This window comes from Eptatretus burgeri, chromosome 9 (assembly GCF_056783735.1).
Source record: "Eptatretus burgeri isolate ZD-2024b chromosome 9, Ebu_testis_v1, whole genome shotgun sequence".
Classification (NCBI taxonomy): Eukaryota; Metazoa; Chordata; class Myxini; order Myxiniformes; family Myxinidae; genus Eptatretus; species Eptatretus burgeri.
In genome coordinates, this window is record NC_140969.1 from 85,761,071 (window position 1) to 85,778,430 (window position 17,360).

Sequence of the window (17,360 nt, forward strand, 5' to 3'; positions counted from 1 at the left end):
CTTCCATCACGTGATGCCTCGTGCACTTCCTTCTCTTGGAAAAGCCATCGTGTATCGCCACTGGTCACATGTGCTCGGATCAAACCTTAGTTTTTTACAATTGAACTGAATTTTGCTCTTTAATAATTCACAAGCAAGACCAGGTTTTATGGGGTGAAAAATCGTACACCATATTATGTTGTGCCAACCGCGACACCGCACATACTCATTATACAGAATCATAGCTTTGATGTTGAAGCCAAGCTGCCCACACTCAGTGCCAACTTTTACCACTCAGATACTAATGATTCACCCTGTAAATAATGGGGTTGAAATTAATGTCTCTGTTTTCCAAAAAAAAATATATATATATATATATATATATATATATATATATATATATATATATATATATATATATATATATATATATATATATACTGCAAGACAAAGCACGAAGGAGAGCAACGCCACCCAAACACAGCAGTTTTTATCCTATAAGAGCCAACGATTTGGGTTTTTGTATTGGTGCCGTGGCTTTAAATAAGTGAAGAGATTGTCGTTTAAATTGTAGCTATGCATGGTTGAAGCAGCAGTCGGTAGCACGGAGCGGGGAAGCAATTCCGAGGTGCACGAGAAGCTAAAAAGTGGGATTAAGCAATTGGTTCACTCTGTGTACAAACGTCAGTTCATGATGGAGGAACAACTCAATTTCAAATGAATGTTTTATTTTGAACATGAATCGGAAAATGAACCTGTAGTTTAACAAACAGCACTTTGGCTCTGAATTTGTCCTGATCTCACACGCCCACAGAGGAGTGAGATGCACACAGAGCCGGTGTGGCAGTCAAAACTGAAAATCATTCCTGTTTCCTCACTCAACCCTCTTACTTGCTGTTTTTTGTGTGTCTGTCTCTGACTCTGTCTCTGCATCTCCCCTTTTCTGGTTGTGCCCAATTGTTGCCCCAATACCCCACTCTCATTTGAACTTGTTTTCCAAATTACATGTCAAGCTTTGATAAAGGTGATGTTACAACATTTTGCCACTACAGGCCATTGTTGTCGTTACCACATTTAGCACATAAGGCAATCACTAATGTTATATAGCTTGACATATAATGGGGCCACAAGGCAGATTCCAGCCTCAGTTGAGGGTGCTGCCGGTTTAGTGTTGACAAGTTCCACTGAAGATGAATCGTGTATCCAAACTGTGGTTTCTCCGACCAGCCGAGGCTCAGCAAATTGCAAGGTATTGTCCATGAGCCAGTAGGGTTGGTCGGTACCATCTGGGGGGAATAATTCTCATAGTGATTTTTGGCAAGGTATGCAACCCTAGAGTTAGAAAATATGTGATAGCATTGCATCGGTGGTAGCTTTTTGTGTGTTATCACGTTTATATGCCTCCCCTTAAATATGCTTTTGTGCAAAATGGCCAGTTTAAGGTAAGAAGACATCCTACTTCAACTGGACAACATTTTTTTTTTTTTTAATCAGTCAAACATTAACGTTGAAATTTGTTTCTCCTTTTGCTAGGATCATTTGCTTCTCAACAAAAAGTGCTAAACATGCCTCAGTTGAAAGGTATGTCATTGGTGACACATATATCAGTGTCTATTTCCTGTGTGATAAATCATACCGCCTTTAGAAAAATATTTGTCTATCATTTACTGTGGAAAGTAAATAAAAGTTCTGGAACAATATAATTACATGGGTGTTTAGCAATTTTATTAAGAAATCCAAAAATCTAAATTTTTTTTTGTATGTTGTATATTAAGATCGGTAAAGTAGACAATGTTACCCCACCCGCCAAGTGAAAAAAATACCTAATTTGGACGGATTTATGTAGTTTGGTCAATGTCATGATATTTTCCCTGTTGTTATTGAAGAGTACTTTCTAAGAATCAAACAAAGGTAAATGATAGCACGTTCATGAACAAGATTAATGTTTTTCCCTGTAATTTCTCAAAAAATACAGAATTTCAGGGATTTACATACTCAATAATGCACATATGAAGGTATCAAACACCCATATTACACAATATAAACCAATAAAACAGTAGCAAGATGGTTAATCATGTGCAATCTGATGTACGAGTTAAAGGTAAAAATGAAACAATCTTCTGTTGTCGGGCATAAAATTACAGAATAGAAACACAAATGTGGTGTTCTACACTAACAAGGCCATTACCTCGGCCCAATGTGCTGCTGATAAACATATTGTCTTATGAACCACAGACGGGTCCTTTATAGTTTCTAAGACATCTCTGGTCATATGCACTGATTGGAAGTGATATAAAATGTTCAAGATGAACTTAAAAATCATAATCATTATCCAGTTCTTCAATATCCTCATCTAAACTTTCCCCATCGTCTGACTCAAAGATGGATTCCTGGTTCTCACAGTCTGGCAGTCTGCACATATCAGTGCATTTCAGTGCGTTTGACAAACAAACACATTTTGGTGGTGAACACTTCCTTTTACAATTGCAGGCCAATAAATCAAGGACCACCTCAGGTGCTGGCTGACCATCCATCCAGTGCACCACCAACTGTTCAACTCCTCCTTCCTTCTCCATCTTCCATCCTCGGCCAACAGGACTTGGTACTTTCGGGTCCTGTTCAAGACATCGTCTCCATATTGCAGCCTGGTAGTTGGCTCTTTGTGTGTGTTTCACTAAGCAGTCCCAGCATGGTGGAAGCTGGTGGCTCTCTATCTCACCTTTCTTAGCACATAATAGGTCGTACCTGAGATCATTGACCTGAGTGGATGATGCCTTTGGTGCATAGAGGAGGCAAGTAAATGCCTCTAGTTTGTCCATCAATTCTCGGGAGAGGTCCCATATATGACCCAACTCGAGGAATGTGTCCTGGGTTTCCCTGTTGCTGGTCAAGAGTTTCAAGGCGCTTGTCTTCCCTTTGCCTGCAAATGCACTGACAGTGTCATAGCCTGTATATGCATGCATCCCAATGAGAGCCCGACAGACACCTATGCCAACCAACAGTGGCAGCAACCGACATGATGTCAACAAGCCTCCTCTGGGTTCTAGTTCCACATTTCTGGAACAGTGGGACTCCAATCTTGTTATGAAATGTTCGATTTGGCCTTCCAAACTCTGAGCTCCCTGTGAAGCATTTGATTTTCCAAGACGACATCCTTGAATGATACACTCTCAGGAACCATCAACAACTTTCCCTTGTCATCTGGAAATATATCTACTGATTCTCCAAGCTCAGATTCCAGTTTTCTGCGAATGTGCTTCCTCGTGGAATCATGCAGGTGTTCAACTCCACCAGACCGCATGAAGGATTCCAGCTTCGTGGTCAAAGAAGTGATTGGTACAATCTTCTTGTTGGAAATGATATCAGTTCTGATATACTCGAAAAGGTCTTCATAAGCTTCTCTTTCAATCCTTTGATACAGTTCGTCACCATCTGTTTCGTTTTCTTTCTCATTCTTATCTTTGCACTCATTTTCTATTTTCTTGACTCTTGTATAATTCTTATAGCATGAAACATGATAGTGTGCCTTTGCGGTAACTATGTTTCTACTTGTTACTGCTAGAATGTTTTCATCTCCCTTTTGGATGGCACATTCTCGTAATGTTTGGTCTGCTCTAAGTTGTAGAGCTTGTGTAAGCTTTTCACGTGATTTGGAGTGCTTTTGAAACTTGACCTTGCTACAGAAAATGCAGATCGGATTGTACACCCTTCCTTCTGATGACGATCTCCTACTGGGTCTTTTTGATGTACTGCCACTACTGCCAGCCTCATCAGTAAGGCTTTCAGCTGCTTTCCTTTTCAGAGTCTCCAAATCTCTCTTCATGGTGAAGAGGCTTCGGCATTTCCGGTGATAGAAGATTTTTGGGACTTCTTCATCTTCAAGGTGCTTGGCAATGTCTAAAGTAGGTGCATGGTTTCTCACTTTGGCTGCTCCAAGTAAGGTTAGCCATGAGTCATAGCTTTGAGGACTGACTAAATGTTCATCATCTATTTTGGATGCTGTCATGTGTATGAGACACTGATTTTTAGCAGATGCATTGTAATGAGGCTTTTCCATTCTGAAGCGAAGGGGTTAGCTGGGCCACTTCTGATGCAGAACTGTTACCACCACCACCACCACCACCACCACCACCAAAATACCTGAAACAGAATATAAAATCAGATTAACATATCTGGTAAAAACATACTGTACACAAAAATGATTATATTTATACATGATTTATACATTTATGTTGATGATTTATCTATATATTACTAAAACTCTCATCTTGTATGTTCCCGAAATACAGCCAAAACGGTACACGATAGCGCAAAAATTTTACGGCCACCTTACTCACCATTCACCTGCGGTGCAGTATAAAACTTCGTTCAAATCGGGCAACGAAAAAAAACTGATGAAAAAAATCAATTCCCGATTCAGTCAAGTACTCTTCGGGAGTATTTGATCAATGCAAACAACCTCAGTGGTATAGTTCGCTGGAGCTATATATTTTTATTTTCTTGAAATTATTTATGAAAAAATCTCAAACATTTAGTATAGACAAAAACGATTTATTTTTAAGCATAAAATAAACATCGCCATTTTTATCTAACATTTCCGTGTTCGTTAATAAATAAAATTGCATTTAGATGCGTGCTTCGTTGAATGATGACCCCTGAGGTAAATGCTCAAATTTTCTTCAAGTTAAAGTTTGACCACTAAATAATATTAAAATTTCATATACAGTCATGCGCCACTTAACGACGGGGTTACGTTCTGAGAAATGCATCGTTAAGGCCTTGGTCACATTTGCCACGGCGGCCGTGGGGTCTCCAAAATCTACGGCCACTAGCAATTATACGGCGGCCGCAGTATTTCCACGGTCACACAATGTAGCAGTCACATATGCTTTTATTTTTCGGGTAGCCGCACGGCGTGTTTATAAATTGTGGAGACCGAAAACGTGGGGGTGCCGTACAGTCTTTGATTTGATGTCGCACGGTGACCTTAGGGCGTTCTTGCGGCGGCCATAGAATTTTCAAGGCAGATGCAAGGTGCCCGCAGGGGGGCCCTAAGGCGAACGTGCGGCCAGACGGACGGAAACGAGTGGGTTTTTTTTTTTTACCAGTTCTTTTGTTTCGGCTTGTCGAATTGCTACGGCGAACGCAGAAATGAAAAAAGTTATAACTCCGCGCTATAATTCCACAGCGACCCTACGACCTGTAAAATATAGCCCTACGGCGTAGGGCCACTCTGAGGCCACCTCAGAAACTCTGCGGCCGCCGCATGTTTCTGTCAATTCAGGGGGGTACGGCCGCCGTATCCTAGCCAACAAGCAAATGTGACTTAGGCCAAACCGACGTCGTCGTTGTGCGAACATCATATTTTTTTTTTCGTTTTCGAACATCGTACTTACACAAACCTAGACACCTAGGCTATATAGTGTAGCCTATTGCTCCTCGGATACAAACCTGTACAGCATGTTACTGTACTGAATACTGTTGGCAATTGTAACACACATCCAAGAGAGATGGAAGACGCGTTAGTTTTACCTTTGTGCTGTTCATGACGGCCATCGGTGTTGTTAGCAGCAGCTTACAATCTCCTCTCGCATCGATTATAGAAAGGTGAATAAATAGCGTTTGGATTTTATAAATACATAATCATTGCATGGATGTTATAATTTATAAATGAAGAAACGAGCACCTGTCAATCGTGATATATATTTTGGAACAGTGCGATTGTTTTAACAACATAAAAAGCTTCGCCAAAAAAAAAATTGTGTTTTAATTTCGACTGTAACAAGGATTTATTCGCGGAATTCTTTAATTCAAAGGTAATTTACTTGCTAGAAGGTAAACGTGGAAACATTGGTTCAGTTTGAAAGCCGATTTCCATTATAATGGAGCTGGCAGATCCGTCGTATATGCGATCACCATCGTAAATGCGATTATGGGACCACCGTCGTATATGCGATCCGTCGTTGCCCGAAACGTCGTTATGCGGTGCATGACTGTGTATATATATATATATATATATATATATATATATATATATATATATATATATATATATATATATGAGGTGTGTTCAAAAAGTATCCAATCTTAATTTTTCGTGCGTAAACAAATGAAGCTAGGGAGGCGTGGTTTGGTGCACGTATGTAGGCAATCCTAATCGGTATGCGTGAATATTTTCCCGCCTGCAGAAGCTGTCAGTCGCCGACAGACCGCCGATGAGTGAGGAAGTGTAAGTGAGCACAGTCGGATTTTCGTTTTTGACAAAATGACGGATCACTTTGGTCTCATCACCAGTGATCACTGTGTTGAAGAAGTTGGGATCGCTGTTCACAGTCTCCAGCATGTCCTGTGCGATCTCCAAACGGAGTTGCTTCTGCTCGATCGTTAGCAGCTTTGGCACGAACTTCGCTGAGATTCTCCTTAAGCCCATATCCTCAGTCACAATGGAATGAACGGATCCAATGCTGACGCCTGCCTCGTCTGCAAGTTCTCTGATCGTGATTTGACGATCCTGCATCAGCAGGGTCCTCACTTGGTCAATGACGATCTCATTTCAGGATGTTGAGGGCCTACCAGAACGTGCTTCACTTTCCATTGATGTGCGACCATCTTTGAAGCGGTTGTACCACTCTTTTATCTGTGTGGTGCCCATTGCTTCGTTCCCGAAGGCCTGTTGAATCTTGCGGATCGTTTCCACTTGGGAATCGCCAAGCTTTACACAAAATTTGATGCAGTAGCGTTGCTCAAGTTTTCCGTCATTTTGTCAAAAACGAAAATCCGACGGCGCTCACTTCCTCACTCATCGGCGGTCTGTCGGCGACTGACAGCTTCTGCAGGCGGGAAAATATTCACGCATACGGATTAGGATCGCCTACATACGTGCACCAAACCACGCCTCCCTAGCTTAATTTGTTTACGCATGAAAAATTAAGGTTGGATACTTTTTGAACACACCTCGTATATTTTTTCATCAACCACTGTCACAACAGGAACCCAACGGGTTCACGGGTTGTCCAGGACATTATATTTATGCATTATATTCATGCATAAAATCATGAACCTTCAAGTCATTTAAGATGTTTTTATCAATGTATTTGTAGCCTGTATGCAAGAAAAACTAAAAGTAACAAATTTTCCTTGATTTGTGGTATTTTTCGTTTTGGGGGGTGGGGTAACAATAATAACAATAACATTTATAATGTATATCTAACTTGAAATATATTTTGTTATTTTAGTTTAGGATGAAATTTTCTTCAAATTCACGTATTTAAACATGGTATCCATTAATTAGGGTATGGGCAAAAAACTTCCGTACCACTTTTTATGAAAGCAAAATCGTATGTTCTGCAATGTATCAGCACTGGACTCTCAGTGCCTGTAATTGCAAACACTAAATGCTAGGCTAGTTTTAACAACTGCTTTGAAAAGCAAATAACATGAGCAACATGCCCAACAATTTTCAAGAAGATATAGCCTATAAAAAGAGAGAACCATTAGTTTTAAATAGAATGTCTTCTTCTGTCTTACGCTGGTTTCAGAAAAGTATATTTTGGGATGGGGTTACTAAACGGCTAATAACACACAAAAGGCTACCATCAATGCAATGCCATCACATAGTTTCTGACTGTAGAGTTGTATACCCTGCCAAAAATTACGATGAGCATTATTCCCCTCGGATGGTACCGGTGGCCAAAAATTACCGGATCTGGCTCATGGCCTATTTCATTAAATCCCCGTGTTTATTTTAAGTTGCTGGTGTCCGTGTATCTGTGGTGTGTTCGAGTATAAACCATTTGTGCTGTGCTTCCGTCACTCCGCCCGTGTCGCCTTGTCCCTCCCGCACACGCCATAATCTCTGACGATCATATGCCTGCCTCCAAGGAAAACCGCTCGGCGATCCAGGCTGGTCGGTTTTCACCGCCCATCCACCACAATTGGGTCGGGGGGATTAACCCAACTGCCAGACTCGCAACGCATGCACGCACTTGCTAATATATATATATATATATATATATATATATATATATATATATATATATATATATATATATATATATATATATATATATATATATATATATATATATATATATATATATATATATATGTGTGTGTTTCGAACTGTGGATTGTGATTTTAATAGGTTTAATGTATGTGACGTGTCAGCTATATGACCAACGTCATATTTGTTTGTGGGTAGACAATTGACATGCCTGTTACATAACTCATGTAATTATTTTTTGTTGGGGGGGGGGTGAGGTGGGGGAGATAAAAAAAACTGGTATGTCAGGTACACAATTTGTCAGGTACAGAAAGCTGGTGGCCATTTTGAATGAATAACTAAATAATAGTGATAAAAAACAGTGCCTCCTTCGTTTTTGTAAGAAAAAAGTCTGGATAATCAAACTGGTGTTTTTAAAATTTGGCCTTACCCTGAAAAATATTTTACCCATAGTGCTTGCTTTGAAGTATACTTTATTATAAAGTGACATCAAAATAAAATGTGCTCTCTACAAACGTATTCAAAGGTAAAACATGTATTTTTAAAGAACAGTCTGCATGCATCGGACATTCTATCATAAAACTAGAACGGCACACGGTGAAAAGCACATACTACTGCGACCTAATGCCTGATCCACGAGAACATATTGGACCCAATACATTTTTGAGATATCGTGCTACATATCGTTTTTGGTCCGGTGGTCGTATGGCAGCTTAGCTGCTGGGGTAGCTATCATTTCTTGAAGCGCCACTGTGTCGTTGATGCAGTGCCCCTCCACCAGAACACACACTGGAACTGGTACTCATTTCGCCGACCTCAGAAGGATGACAGGCTGAGTCAACCTCCTGGTGTATTAATTCAGCGGCCGACGGGGCTTGAACTCGGGACCCTAGGATCCCAAGTCACCACCCTAACCACTGAGCCAACACCAGGCTTTGTTTATGGTCCCATCTCTCAATGGTGAAGAATCATAAAAAAATAAAATAATAATCGTATCCAGATCCGGATTCACATCTTCACCAAAATCTAATCAGTTCATCCTTGTCACACACCCACCCTGTCCACATTTCATCCGAATCTTTCCACAACTTTTTGAGATATCCTGCACACAAACAAAGACAAACAAGAAAATGACGTCAAACAGAGCATGATACTTACAAAATCCGTCCCCCCTCTCCAAAGGTTGCCATGGAGACATCAAATTGTCCATTTCATTCAGATTAAAATTGACAATCTTAATCAAGGCTCAGGGCAATTGGATGAAAAATATTTATTTTTCAGATTGAAATTGGTGATTTTAGAAGTTTGACCTCGAGTTGACCTTTTGATCTCAAAAATGGTTTCCCAATTAGGTGATGCAAAAATGCAAATTATGTTCAAATTTCAAGTCAATCATATGAAAAATGATTTTAGAAATTTGACCTCAAAATGACCTTTGACCTCAAAATTAAAAGGCTTCTCATTTGAGACTACCTCCACAACTTGGTAAAAAGTTTCATGATGATTGGTTTAGAATTGTGACCTGGAGACGATAAACAAACAGACAGGATAACAAAACCAACAGACAAATATACTTGAACAATCTTCGATTTTGCTTGTAACAAACAGAGAGAAAGGGGTGAAAACACAACCTCTTTCACCTTCGGTGGTGGAGGAAATGAAACACTGGTCCTCTTCCTGTGGATTCAACAATACACGCCGTCTTCTGTCTTCTTTACGTCTCTTGTTCATCCGTTGGATCTGCAAATCACAACACATTGGATTTGTCCATAAGACATGAACTTTTGACAGTTTTTAGATGCAAACCCCCTCCAAACTTCACAATACCACAACTACCCTACCTGAAACACCGTGCCTACCATCACCTCCACCACTTTCCCGCTTAAACTAACCATTTGATTTACACACTCACGGTGCGAGAGTTGTTCAGCCAGCCAAGTGGAACATTTGAACATCAGGTTTCAGTAAACAAAGCGAAACCTCCACAGGATCATCACTACAACTCTGCTCACACCATCGGCCTGAACAAGCACAACGTTTGGGAATGGTTCAACTATTTTGCATTAAACATCAAATCTTTCATCTACTCGCACAACATGTTCACGCCTCAGTAAATCTTCCACATGAAATGGTGGACAAACGAACCGACCGTACAGGTGCCAACACGAATTCACCTCGAGAACCCCACGTGCGATAGAAAGAAAAACCCCTCCAATCGTCCACCGCACTACATCCTTCCATCACGTGATGCCTCGTCCACATCCTTCTCTTCAAAAAGCCATCGTGTATCGTCACTGGTCACGTGCACTCGGATCAAACGTTACTTTTACAATTGAACTGAATTTTGTTTATTAAATAATTCACAAGCAAGACCAAGTTTTAAGGCATGAAAAAAAAACACAAACCCCATACATAGTTCCACCAGCTACACCACATATACTCATTATACAGGATAATAGCTTTGATGTTGAACCCAAGCCACCAGAGCACCAACCACTCACTCAGGGTGATGGAGCAACAACCACTCACTCACTCTGAATGAATGATCTCTGAATGCAGAGCTTTTTCCTGTGATGTATGGCAAAAGCAGCAAGGCAAATGCATGAACCACAGGATCTCTGCTGCTTTCTTCAAAGTTCTGTTTCTGTGGGGTTTTCAACCATGTCAGAGACTTCAAAAGCATGTCATTTGGGGCCTGTGGTGTCTCCAATTCCTCGACATTCAAAAGCATGTCATTTGGGGCCTGTGGTGTCTCCAATTCCTCGACACTTGGTGGCCATGCCATTTCAGGAATACGAGCAAGAGCATCTTTCATGCGTCTCGCAACATTGTTGAGCAGCTGATCATCACTGACACCCAATGAATAAATGGCTGCTTCAGTGTAGCTGCCACCAGCTGATGTATCATATACTAGTGTACTTTCATTTTTTCGATGGCGGTCATGAAAGCCAATGTTTTCACCAAATTCTTTCTGAAGCATTTCCTTGATGTTGCTTGACTTCTTGCCACTGGGGTCAAAACCAAAGTTTCTGAGTAAGGCCTTATAATCAGACAGCAGGCTCTGTAGAGTTCGCAATTCATGCTCTTTGAACACAACCAAGTGTACATGTTTGAAGAACATCTCTCGTATTTCAGAAAGACGAATATCTTGTACATGGAGTTGACCATCTTCACTGCTTTTTGATGGCGACACATACTTCTTCCAGCAGGAACGGTGATAGTGGATTTCTGCTGCAAAGGGATCTGGTATTGCATCTATAATCGTTAAGATGCGATCACGCATCCTGATGTCTTGGAGGTACACTGTATGTGCGTTGAATGCATACCAGGCATCCATCGTTTGCATTATATGCCATCTGTCCCTGGTGGGGTGTTTTTCATCTTCCGGCTTCATGCACCATACGCAACAGTTTTTGTCATGTATCACCCCACTTGCTGCTCGAGATAGCCTCTGGGGTCGTTCCACAGAACAGCTACTTTCTTCTTGGAGTATCTCTTCAGCTGGCAAACTTTTGTCTCATCTCTTTATTGCCAGCTGTATATGACGTTTATTAGAAAATGTAATCTTGCAAATTTTATGAAAGAACATGTTTTGTGGTCCAGCATCCCAATTCACGGTGTCTTATACTGTTCCAAACCTATCGAGATGATGCCATTGCTGTGCTGAAGTCTTCAGATTGTCCCATGATTCAGGGGTAGTATTGGATTTGTTTTCATCGCAATGCTCACCACAGAGGATGCACTTGTGGCTTTCTTCACTCTGCTCACGTCTCCGTTTTTTTTTTACCTTTTCCCTTGGACGACATGGCTTATGACTCATTCAAGGATCTCTGTAATAAATGAAAAGTGTGTTAAAACACAGTACCATTTCAGTTTACTTAAAACCTATGCATCTTAACTATTCAGGGTGTCTTCCTGGTCTTCTTCGTTGCAGTCAGCTTGCGGCCGTCTAGGATTTTTTCTGCAAAAATGATTAAAAAAAGCATTTTTTAAATTCTAATTCTTACACTTAACAAGATATTATGCTGATAAATGAAATATTTGACCTTAAAACATATGTTTAGACCCAAAAATCATAAAAATCGGACATGTAGAACCAAAGATATGCAATTTTTTAATATACTGGAAGCCGTGTGGTGGCCATTTTGAATTTTCGCGTGTGGACAAGTTAGCCCACATTATCACGAGGTTCACCCCAGCTCATTTTAATCGGCACCTTCAAATCGACTTAAATCAACCTTCAAACCTTGGTCCCAGAAAAACGGTCACGGGACCCTATTGTGGGAACTCTACCATTGTTACACAGCCAACGCGTCCACAAAATTTCATCCAAATCCATCCACACCTTGTTGAGACGTCCTCCACACAAACAAACAAACAAACAAGAAAACGGCGTCGTACAGAGCACGATACATGCAAAATCCGTTCCCCCTCTCCAAAGGTTTCCATGGATACAAATTGTCCATTTCATTCAGATTAAAATTGACAATGTGAATCAAAGCTCAGGTCAATCGGATGAAAATTGATTTTTCAGATTGAAATTGGTGATTTTAGAAGTTTGACCTCGAGTTGACCTTTTGATCTCAAAAATGGTTTCCAAATTCGGTGATGCAAAAATGCAAATTATGTTCAAATTTCAAGTCAATCAGATGAAAAATGACTATTTTAGAAATCTGACCTCGATGACCTTTGAACCTCAAAATGAAAAGGCTTCTCATGTGAGACTACCTCTACAACTTCGTGAAAAAGTTTCATGACGATTGGTTTAGAATTGTGACCTGGAGACGATAAACAAACAGACAGGATAACAAAACCAACAGACAAATATACTTGAACAATCTTCGATTTTGCTTGTAACAAACAGAGAGAAAGGGGTGAAAACACAACCTCCTTTACCTTCGGTGCTGGAGGAAATGAAACACTGATCCTCTTCCTGTGGATTCAACAATACACGCCGTCTTCTGTCTTCTTTACGTCTCTTGTTCATCTGTTGGATCTGCAAATCAAAACACATTGGATTTGTCCACAAGACATGAACTTTTGACAGTTTTTAGATACAAACCCCCTCCAAACTTCACAATAACACAACTACCCTACCCGAAACACCGTGCCTACCCTCACCTTCACCACTTTCCCTCTTAAACTAACCATTTGATTTACACACTCACGGTGCGAGAGTTGTTCAGCCAGCCAAGTGGAACATTTGAACATCAGGTTTCAGTAAACAAAGCGAAACCTCCACAGGATCATCACTACAACTCTGCTCACACCATCGGCCTGAAGAAGCACAAGGCTCGGGAACGGTTCAACCGTTTCGCATTAAACATCAAATCTTTCATCTACTCGCACAACATGTTCATGCCTCAGTAAATCTTCCACTTGAAATGGTGGACAAACGAACCGACCGTACAGGTGCCAACACGAATTCACCTCGAGAACCCCACGTGCGATAGAAAGAAAAACCATTCCAACCACCCACAGCACGACATCCTTCCATCACGTGATGCCTCGTCCACTTCCTTCTCTTCAAAAAGCCATCGTGTATCGTCACTGGTCACGTGTACTCGGATCAAACGTTACTTTTACAATTGAACTGAATTTTGTTTATTAAATAATTCACAAGCAAGACCAAGTTTTATGGGGTGAAAAAAAACACAAACCCCATATATAATGCCACCAGCGACACCACATATACTCATTATACAGGATAATAGCTTTGATGTTGAACCCAAGCCACCGGAGCACCAACCACTCACTCACTCTGAATGATGTGGCACGGCAAAAGTGCCTGCAGTGAGTGAAGCATTCGCTCAAAATGACGTAACGCGGTACCACTATCGACAATGGGCGTACGGCAAGTAGCGGAAGCACTCCAACTCGATGGTTGATAAGGAACGGTTGGCCAGGCTGTCGCTGCATACCATAAAGGATCCCTTTTACTTTAGAATCGGTCTTCACCGCGCACGCAGCAGTTAATGAAATAAAATGAATCTATAAATCTGCCATTTTGCCTGCTCGTTTGTGCACGTGTCACATCGGTTTGGGGTTCGTGCAAATGTTATAACTTTTTTTGAAAAACGTGTTTTATTACCAGATTTGCTTTGATTCCCTGTGGAGCACCTCGCAAAACATCTGAAAATATAGACACAGATCTGGCAGACGCTATGAAAAGGCAGTCCCTCTGGAGGACAGGACGCGAGGTCCAGCAGTGAATGCATTAAATCAAGTAGCTCAATGAAGCTGGTTAATTTGTTATATTCCTAAATTTTTTGTTCACTCAATATAATTCTCCAAACAGTAGAAAAAGATAAGTTTAATACTTTGGAAATTACAAATTTTCTTGTGTATGTATGGAAGAGGGGACATAGCCTTGCATGCTTAAAGTAAACAGGTCTATCGTCTTAGTTTTAAGACTCCTTATTTCTTTAAATTATCACATTTCACTCCAGATTTCGACACTTGTTTAATCCGGACGATATCCGATCCTCAAAACCGAAACAATATTTCGATGATATACTTTACTTCGTCCGTGAGAGTACATCGTGGAAAAAAAATCGTATCATATAATGCATGAAAAAAAAATCTATCCAAGCTCCGAACTTGAAAAATGTAGTACTTGCAAAAGCGATGTATGCAACGATTTGTAGTTATGATGAGCAGACATTTGATAACATGAGTGAGGAAAGTGGGGAAAAAAAAAAAATAAACTTCATCATAAAGAAATCGTTGTGGCCTGTTCCAAATCGAAGCATGGTTAAGCAGGCCAAAAAACATGGTGGCTTCAGACTCCAGCGAGGTGAGGTTACCCAGGAAATACCTTAAGACCCCAGAGAGCAAGGTGGCCGAGGACTGCCTGATGAAGGTTATAATTAAATAAGGCTGTTAATCATCTTCAAAATGGGTATTTTAATTAACCCAAACACCCAATTTTCACTCTTGCACTTCCTTGGAGTTTTCTTGGTGTGCATGCAAAGTTTCAGGCTACTAGGTTTTATAGTTTGAGTTATGGAGGACACGGACACAAAACACACACACACACACACACACACACACACACACACACACACACACACACACACACACACACACACACACACACACACACACACACACACACACACACACACACTTGTTTAGAATTGTGGATTGCATTGTTAATGGGGTTCGTGAGTGTGTACGTTACGTGTCAGGTATATGACCAATGTCATATTTGTTTGGGGGTAGACAACTGACATGCCTGGTACATAACTTCTGCGATTTTGGGGTGGGGGTAGGGTGGGGGAGGTAAAAAACTGGCATGTCAAGTACATGATTTTTCGGATACGAAAAGCTGGCGGCCATTAAGAAAATAATGATAATAAAATAAATAACAAGTCTGAAGACGACGATGGTTCACGAGCGGTATTTGACGAGGTAGATTGTTTCAGAAGTCAAGGATGAGACAATGTGATAATGTTTGACCAAGTTATAAAAATGATCAACATGATGTGGTATGAGTGGCAGGTTATTAGCTGCAAAATGTCGAAAACCCGGTTTCGTTCAACAAATTTCAAAATTTGACCTTTGCATAACATTTAAAGGTCACAAAACAATGTTGTGGACATTAAAATAAGGAAACAGGATACGTGCTATAGCTTAATGGAGTTAGTTCGTCGAAGAAGGTCGAAAACCAGGTTCGATTCCCACAACTTTGAAAATTTGACCTTTGTGAACTTTAAAGGTCAAAGGTTAAGGATTATGACCTTTGGTGCAAAACTTCCTCTGGAACATTCCAGGAACAATATAACGTCATATAGGCTATATGGCATTTCACACTCCTCGGATTATCCATACTTTGATGAAATCAGCGTAAAAACAAACTTGAAGGGGGCGCCACGGGCAAGGTGTTCGAGATCGAGAAAAATGGTTTGAAGACTTTCGGTGGGGAATGACGTCAAGATTATGCATAAAAAATATTGTCATCCTAGCTCTCAAAGTTTGGGCCGTCGTCTGATTTTTATGTCAAAATTCGCAATTTTCTAAGTTTTTGACCTTGTGACCTTGACCTTGGGACGAAAATGAAAAATCGGACAACGACAAGTTTTAGATAATTAATTTTGCTATTCAAATACCGAAGAACCCATTCCATTCAGTCAATTCCCTCGGAGAATCATCCAGGAAAACACAACTAGACATCGATATCGAACACGTAACCAAGTTTCATCAAGATCGGATCAAAGTCCACGGAGTTATGCTCTGGACGGACGGACAGACAGACAGACAGACAGACAGACAGACAGACAGACAGACAGACAGACAGACCGAATATAGTGGTCACTCTGGCTGGCGCTCGTGAACCAACACAACCTCCTTCACCTTCGGTGGTGGAGGAAATGAAACACTGATCCTCTTCCTGTGGATTCAACAATACACGCCGTCTTCTGTCTTCTTTACGTCTCTTGTTCATCCGTTGGATCTGCAAATCACAACACATTGGATTTGTCCATAAGAAATGAACTTTTGACAGTTTTTAGATACAACCCACGCGTCACTAAATCTTCCACATGAAATGGCGGACAAACGAACCGACCGTGCAGGTACCAACACGAATTCACCTCGAGAACCCCACGTGCGATTGAAAGAAAAAAAAAAAAGCCTCCAACCGCCCACCACGTGACCACACTACTGTACATCCTTACATCACGTGATGCCTCGTCCACTTCCTTCTCTTGGAAAAGCCATCGTGTATCGCCACTGGTCACGTGTACTCGGATCAAACGTTAGTTTTTTTTTTATAATTGAACTGGATTTTGTTTATTCAATAATTCACAAGCAAGAACGAATTTTCTTGGGGGTGAAAAATGATACACCCCCTTTATGTAGTGCCAACCGCTACACCGCACATACTCATTATACAGGAAAACACCTTTGATGTTGAAGCTCAGCCGCCCACACTCAGTGCCAACTTTTACCTCTCAGATACTAATGATTCACCCTGTAAATAATGGGGTTGTAATTTCTCTGCTTTCAAAAAAAAAAAAAAAAATATATATATATATATATATATATATATACTGCAACATGAAGCACGAAGGAGAGCAACGCCACCCAAACACGGCAGTTTTTATCCAAAAGAACCAACGGTTTGGGTTTTCATGTCGGTGCCGTGGCTTTAAATAAGTCGGAATCGTTAGAGATTGATTGATGAATCGTAATTTAAACGAGATTGTCGTAAAAAAACTGTATTAATACACGGTTAACGCAGCAGTCGGAATGCGAACTGCGGAATCCAAAATTACAAGAAGGGTAATCACACTCACACTCGTTATGGGAGAAGCGGCATTTGAGAATCACGTGTTATTCAAGGGGCGTGGCTAGACGACACGTGGTTGAGGAGGGG

General features: G+C 40.7%; 1 protein-coding gene and 2 non-coding genes across 24 annotated transcripts; all 3 read right to left on the reverse strand.

Moving 5' to 3' along the window:
- Positions 1 to 1,682: 1,682 nt before the first annotated feature.
- LOC147020522 (uncharacterized) lies at positions 1,683 to 17,307 on the reverse strand. Of its 22 annotated transcripts, XM_085895927.1 has the most exons (8): positions 16,576 to 16,659; positions 16,337 to 16,436; positions 12,878 to 12,977; positions 10,156 to 11,942; positions 9,894 to 10,002; positions 9,622 to 9,721; positions 9,038 to 9,083; positions 1,683 to 4,119 (listed from the first exon to the last, which is right to left on the reverse strand). In XM_085895927.1, exon 8 carries the CDS (start codon positions 4,034 to 4,036, stop codon positions 3,062 to 3,064), a length of 975 nt encoding a protein of 324 aa, XP_085752053.1. In that variant the 5' UTR covers positions 4,037 to 4,119; positions 9,038 to 9,083; positions 9,622 to 9,721; positions 9,894 to 10,002; positions 10,156 to 11,942; positions 12,878 to 12,977; positions 16,337 to 16,436; positions 16,576 to 16,659; the 3' UTR covers positions 1,683 to 3,061. The 22 variants fall into 22 exon arrangements, with proteins under 22 accessions (XP_085752053.1, XP_085752048.1, XP_085752055.1 ...); XM_085895922.1 differs by lacking the exons at positions 9,894 to 10,002; positions 16,576 to 16,659 and adding an exon at positions 17,281 to 17,307; XM_085895929.1 differs by lacking the exon at positions 9,894 to 10,002 and having other exon boundaries at positions 11,881 to 11,942.
- Positions 9,904 to 9,983, reverse strand: LOC147020523 (small nucleolar RNA SNORD53/SNORD92). Its single transcript, XR_015062127.1, has one exon. It is a non-coding gene; the product is annotated as a small nucleolar RNA SNORD53/SNORD92 (small nucleolar RNA).
- LOC147020524 (small nucleolar RNA SNORD53/SNORD92) lies at positions 13,160 to 13,239 on the reverse strand. Its single transcript, XR_015062128.1, has one exon. It is a non-coding gene; the product is annotated as a small nucleolar RNA SNORD53/SNORD92 (small nucleolar RNA).
- Positions 17,308 to 17,360: the final 53 nt, after the last annotated feature.